The sequence below is a fragment of the Pinus tabuliformis genome, chromosome 7 (assembly GCF_031772625.1).
Source record: "Pinus tabuliformis cultivar Carrire ecotype Pingquan chromosome 7, CPIR1, whole genome shotgun sequence".
Taxonomy (NCBI): Eukaryota; Viridiplantae; Streptophyta; class Pinopsida; order Pinales; family Pinaceae; genus Pinus; species Pinus tabuliformis.
Genome location: NC_142293.1, coordinates 633,481,275 through 633,488,379, shown reverse-complemented (window position 1 = coordinate 633,488,379; position 7,105 = coordinate 633,481,275). Strand labels below are relative to the sequence as shown.

The following is a 7,105-nucleotide window of genomic DNA, read 5'->3' as shown; positions in this document are numbered from 1 at the left end:
ACATGTTGTTTTCACACAATTTTCACAAAATTGATTTTGGCTCTAAATAGTCGATTGGGAACAAGCTTTGGATGGAGCCCATAACACTTAAATTAATTTTTATTACAAGTGTACACAATAATAGGCCTGGTTCTAGATTTTTTGGTGTCTTATTTTCCTCATCACCCTATATAATTACCTATAGCCAGTTGCACTGGTGTGTTGCACCTAATTCATTGGCTAAATTGAGCATTGCATACATGTACTATAGCAATCCCTTTTTCCAATTCAACTTCAATATGAAATCTATAGAAGTAATGTATCTAGAGAGTATTAAGTGTTGTGAAGGCACATTGCAATGATGGACTTTATAATCGGGTAATGAACCTTAGGCACTAGCTGGAATTATTAATTTAAAGTGGTGTGGGTTCAATAACGATTGGAAATATACTTTCAATTGAAAATTCATATTTTAGTATATATCTATGTATGAATAAATGGATTATTTGGGAGTTGAATTCTACACATCTAAGAGGTTGAGTAACACATCAATTCAACCAATACATAATGTTGGAACATGGTTCTATTAGACTAAGAGCTCGATAGTAAACATGATTTCAAGGCATGAATGACTCAAAGAATAGACTACATCACTTGCTGGGAATTGATTTTAGGTATCGTGACTCCATTAACCTCTAATAGTTTTAATTGTAAAGAATTATTTTATTATATAAATTGTTTTGAATATATAATAATTTATATAATTAAATAAATTTATTTATATATAATAATATAAAAATTAAGTAATGTGATATTTTAAAAAGATTTAAATTTAGTATTTTTAGGTTAGTTCATTTAGCAAGACCAAATTATATAAATCTATGTGAGTGATGAAGACCCATGTTCAATTTCCTCAACTATCAAACCTGTGTGTCATCTTAGAAAGTGGGAGCCATCACAATCAAACCTGTGTGCCATCTTAAAAAGTGGGAGCCATCACAATTATAGATGCAGTGATGCCACAACCAAATTATCCTCTAAAAAACTAATTTCATAAAATTAAAATAAACAACTAATAATTAATCCCCTTATTCAGAATATATAATGTGAAAAATTAAAAATATATAATTTAAAACTTATAAAACACTTATATTTAGAAAGAGAATGGGTACATTTTTAAATAATAAAACTAAGATAATTTTTTATTTATTTTATTTTATTTTTATATTTTATTTTACCACAATAGTTTTTAAAAGTGTGCTGACTTACTTTTGGTCAATTTTAAATTTTTGACTAACTTTTGTTCAATTTTTTATTTTTAATATTGTGTTCATATGAGACTTTGGATTACACCTATATGTACGATAATTAATTCTTTATTATTAGATATGCTGTCCAATCAGACATACGTTACATTAATTTTTTTTAATAACGACGAATTTTTTCTGTGTCACCTATCCGGGTTGGCTTTGACTGTCGGTGATAAAATAGCATAAACTCTTGGGTTAGTAGAATTTGAGTTGTTCGAGAATAAAGTTTGGAGACTTTTCTTGCGATGACATCGGATGACTTTGGATTCTGGTCATACGAGTGAAGGGAGGACGAAAATGCCGTAAGAAAGTAGGAATCAAAGGGTCGGTGGGATCTGTCCCCATGGCTGAAAATTGGAGAAGGGTGGGCTCCATCCGTAGCTGGTTTGCCAATCTCTGTTTATGTTTTTACCTAAAAGCTTCCGACCTGCCCGAGTTCCAAAAGCTCACATGAATCCTTGGCGTTCTGAATTGCGCATTGATTAGGAAGGCACCACCAAACTCTAAAACTAACAGAGAAGTGCAATTGTTACGCGCGGCTAAAAATGGGATCGGCACATGCACAAGGCCAAGGCGCCCCGCTTTCATCCAAGCCCAAATTAAGAAAAGGTCTCTGGTCCCCGGAGGAAGACACGAAACTCATTAATTTTATCATAAAGAACGACCTTGCGCGTTGCTCCTGGAGCTTTATTGCGGAACAAGCTGGTAAGTGATAACATACCAGCCACTTCTTTTATTTCAGTTTTGGTCTTTTCTATTCAAATATGGGACAACCTAGGCCAAGTTAGGCCAAGTTAAATAACTGCAGTCTTCTTTTAAGAGGGAAATCAATAAATGAAAATGCAGGAATATAATAAGATGACATTAAGACATTATAATCTCGATCTATATTATTGGGAAGTATAAAATAATCAAAGATGCTTGCTCTTTTAAAACCATGTTTATGCCTGTGAGATCAAGGGTATGTTTTCTATCAGAAATTCCAAGGTTTTGATTCGATGCACAAGAAAGGCATGATATTTTTCTTTTATTCTCCTCACGCTCATTATAACACCCTCGGGCAAGGAATATGAGGACGTGGTAGAAAAATTACATTTTAAAACATAGGAGAAGGGCATTTTATTTTTCTTTTAATCTCCACAAGCGAGTCTGCTCTTGGTCGAGGAATGTAATTACAGGCAGACATTGTTTAATGCCTTTTAAAAAAAAGCTGACTATTCAGGCGAGAGGGTTGTAAAGAAGCTTATTAGAGGGCTTTGCTCTCGGATCATAGAAAAGTTTAGGGTTATATTCCCAGTGGGTTAATTTTCTATGTTTTTCAAAAAGAAAATTAATCATTTTTATTTTTCAAAAAAAATGTCTTGGAATAAAATTATTTTATCATAGAAATTGCAAAAAAAATTATAGATATATCTAAAATTATTAGAAATCTGAATTTTTTAATCAAAATATGCATAATTTGCATATTAAAAATGAGCAAAATTTACCAAAATTTCTAAACTTCTATTCCCTGAATTTACATACAGGTCTGCAGAGAAACGGAAAGAGTTGCAGGCTTAGATGGAATAACTACTTAAGGCCTGGCATTAAACACGGTGGAATTTCACTTCAAGAAAAACAATTAATAATACAATTACAGTCCATCCTGGGTAACAGGTTTACGTTATTTTCTTTTCCTAAAACATTCCTCTTCTGTTCTCTGATTTTCTTGTAGAAATTGTTCACTTAAAACATTCCTCTTCTGTTCTCTGATTTCTCTCGTACAAATTGTTCACGACGGTACATTGACTCGGGAAATTTATGGCATGGACCACACAGGTGGTCTCAAATTGCTGCCTATTTGCCTGGACGTACTGACAACGAGATCAAGAATTATTGGAAGTCTTGCATCAAAAAGAATCTGGACAGGAAACACAGGTCCCCTCCAACTCCGCGTCCTCCACGCAATCCAACGCCGACAACAAGAGCAAACAGTAAGCCGATCGAATATGCACATGATGCGCAAAAGTGGTTTCAATCTGGGATGCTGCTGGACGAGATACATGACGGGTACCAATCATTTATGGACTCCTTTCATTTAGGGTTCAGTGTAGAAAATCAGTACCCTTGTTGTAACGATGTAATCAGTACTTCAAATCCTGACTCTTGCGGTCAGGTTTTGAAGTATGAACCAGCAAAGGTGCAAAATAATGTGCTCCCAATTGATCCAGACTCCACGACCAACCAGCTAGTTTCTTATTGTCAACACTGGATTGGTTCTACTTGTACTCAAACCATTGAGGGCTTCTCTCAACCTTTTTTATTTCCAAGTCTGCAAACATCAAGAGGAGATCAAGTAATAAACTTGTGCACTACATTGTCACCTCATGAAAATCCTGGCTCCGTCCATAAAACTCTACGGTGTACGGACACTATGCCCGCTCTGGATGACACGGGCGAGTCATCGAAATGGAAAATTGAAAATGAGATCGATATCATCAATGAAAATGAGAATGAGATCATGATCGACTATTCTTTCCCCACTGCACCCTCTGGATTAACTCCGTGGAACACTAGTCATTCTTATTTAAACTCAACTGATTTGACTGAATCTTTTTATGGACGAGCTTATGCTACTAATGAAGTGGAGGATTGCGTGGGCTTATATTAGAAGACATTCCATCAGTCATCCCCGCCACTTCAATGCCGCTGGTCATTCATAGAACCTGCAATTTAAAGGCGCATGGAAGTTGATCAGATGTCTAACCTTGCTAGATAGCAAGAATCTGTAAATTTTATGAGGGTCAATGTCACTTATAGCAAGAATCTGTAAATTTTATGAGGGTCAATGTCGCTTGATAGCAAGAATCGGCAAATTTGAAACCCGATGAAGTCAAAGCTGCAGAAATAAGGTATATTAATATTCAATGCTTTATTTTTTTAATGGGAATTATTGTAAAATAAAGTTCTTTTTTCATGTCTATTTTTATTTATCTGTTTTTTTTTCATTACATTTATTAATAATATCCCGTATCAATTTAGAATTTATTTTCCATATATAGTATTTTTTATTTAAATCAACATAAATGTATTTTTAACATGGATCTAACATGAACGTAGATGAGTATCAAATTTTTTCAAATGCAAATTTATTTTAGAGTGAGAAAAAAACAATATGTAATATTTCATTGCTTAAATTGTATTCTTGAATAATATATATTTTTAAGTACATCAATATTAATTCATATTAAAATATTTTATTCATAACTTACATTGAATATTTTATTATATATAATACTAAAATATGTTTTTCTAACATTTTTTTATGTATAAATAGATATGAAGTTGATATTCACATGAGTTTCTTTAAATAATTTATCTAAATAACTTGTCAATTTTTATTTTTTTTAAAGCTTAAGGTTTAAAGATATTATGCACATGTTTTTTTCACTTCTAATTAATTTACATGAAATTATATTAGGTCATATGGATGACTAATTAAACATTCATAGCATATTTTTTTGAGCTGACATTGTTAGTCTAAGTAGAGAATATTGCATTTTTATTTTAAGAGGGACACATGTTAACCAAGTTGAGCACATAGGGACGTCTACACTGGCTATAGAATGAGGTTCTCCACTCAATGAGGTTCCCCACTCAATGAGCCTCGCCAACTAGAATTTGTCCACCAACATTGAGATATATATAGGAAATTTTAAATTTGTATTCATTATACATTTTTAGACATATTTTATAAAATATAGGGTTTTTGATTAATCTTAAAATTATTTTTAGAGTTATTTTTGAATATTTATAATAACTAGGAAGTTTAATATAGTGACATTTTGTGGAGGCTAATTATAGATATCATAGTAGAAGTGGGAACATTTTTAGCTTATGACTATTGAAACTTTACTTATAGCTCATTTTATGTAAAATTTGAGAGAGTAAAAATTTATGGAGTCTAAGTAGAAATATCATAGTGTGGTGGTCAAAATTATAGATTCTAGTTCTCTATATTTTAATGCATATAGTGTGTGGAATTAGGCTTTGTAGCTAACCTTGAAATCAAATTTTAAAAAGTTGTCATAGAATATAATATATAATTTTTTTCAATGAGGTTTCAAATAGTGAAATTCTACCAGAGTATTATGGGTCAAAATTTTGGACTCAAAAGGGTTCAAATTTTATATATATCAAAATAAAGGTCAATGAGTTATGCATTCTTTAAATTAGGGTTTGTAACATACATTTGGTAAAAAATTTGATTGGAAGATATACACCAATACTAAAAGATCCAAAAAATGAATGCCAAATCATAAATTAGGGCATAATAGTGTCAACCTTTACGTTGCAAAATTTAATTTTTTGGTTATTTAAAGGGATTTTTCTGGGGTTAATTAGCAAGCTCATGTTTAATTTTTTTTAGAGATGTGTTATGATGTCTTTATATAACATATTGATCTATTGTTCAATAGGTAATAATATAGTGAGGAAAGAATACATGTAAGAACTACAAAATATCTCTAACCACTATTAGTACCCCTTGGAGTAGGACTACATCAAATAGTACCTATATATCGAATCTGAATTCCAACTACCTTTTTATATATAGAAGTTTCCCTAGGTATACCATAAACCAACTTTAAATAATCTAATTGGTTATCTTGTTAGAATAGCACCCAAGGATATCATCCTATCATACCTTGGTCGTCGATTAGTATGGCTAAGGAAATTATCAATCCTCCTTAGTTAATTCCTTGATATATTAGCCTCGGTACTATTGTTTAATGTACATATATAGAAAAGATATATAGTACCCAACACTCCGTTTTACTCAAGATTTAGTAGCTTATCATAGCTCTAAGGGGTTCTAACAATGTTACTTCACCAATCAAACCTCTAGAATGCCCATTCATGACTCATGAGGAAAACGAAGAACCACAAAATAGACTAGCCAAATTGGACCACCAAATTAACAAACTTAATGATATGTGAGTGGAAAATAAAGATTTCATAAATACACAAATAGAAATAGAATGAAATGTGGGAAATATGATATAATTGTTGGAAAGAAATATGGATGAGCATGTGGAAGAAATGGAGAATAAGATGGAACAATTGGAGCATAATGTCATACAAGTCCCAGATGAGATGATCCCTAAATTTGATATCGTGACTTGAGAGACTTACGAAAATAGAGGTAGTGTTGAATAACTTTCTAATAATAAGAAATCTTTGGGTGAATTTAAATATAATAATGGAGTTACTTATAGATGTCCTCCAAAAGGCATAAACCTATCGAGAGTTTAATTAAATAAATTTGACTAGAAATATTTATTTACCTAGGTGAGCCAAATAGAGCAACATCTTGAATTACATATTTTAGATGATAAGTAAAATATTTACATATTGACTTTGTATTAATGGGTAGTTGAAATAAAGCTTAATTATTATAATTGCAGGTGGGATTTATTTATAAGAGACTTAGAAGGGCAAAATATAAGAAATTTTGGGAACCATGTTACTCTTGTCAATTGGAAAAAGTCAAGCACTTAGCTGATATTGAAGATTATAATTTAGCATTTCAATTATTGGCCACAAGCGTTCATAACATAAGTGGTGACTATTTGTCGCAAGATTACATGAGTGGATTAAAAGAAGACATTAAGCATAATATTTTCTTAAAACATTCTAAAAATATTATGGAAGCTATGTAATTTTCACATTATATTGAAGCGGGGAATAAGGCTACACATGAGTCTATCATTGGAGTATATGTAGGAATCATAGATTGTTTTTGGGTTGATAAGTGAATATCGCCTCAATCTACTTGA

General features: G+C 31.7%; 1 protein-coding gene across 1 annotated transcript; it reads left to right on the top strand.

Annotated features, from left to right (window-relative positions):
- The first annotated feature begins 1,834 nt into the window (after positions 1–1,834).
- Positions 1,835–3,939, top strand: LOC149249036 (transcription factor MYB17-like). The gene is made up of 3 exons (XM_089451778.1): positions 1,835–1,994; positions 2,816–2,945; positions 3,108–3,939. The coding sequence occupies exons 1-3, from the start codon at positions 1,835–1,837 to the stop codon at positions 3,937–3,939; spliced, it is 1,122 nt and encodes a 373-aa protein (XP_089307904.1).
- Positions 3,940–7,105: the final 3,166 nt, after the last annotated feature.

Excerpts from the sequence above, each read along its gene's own strand:
- LOC149249036 (XM_089451778.1), top strand. The coding sequence starts at position 1,835 with ATGGGATCGGCACATGCACAAGGCCAAGGCGCCCCGCTTTCATCCAAG. Across the intron at positions 1,995-2,815 it reads CTTTATTGCGGAACAAGCTG|GTCTGCAGAGAAACGGAAAG; the intron begins GTAAGTGATAAC and ends ATTTACATACAG. Across the intron at positions 2,946-3,107 it reads CAGTCCATCCTGGGTAACAG|GTGGTCTCAAATTGCTGCCT; the intron begins GTTTACGTTATT and ends TGGACCACACAG.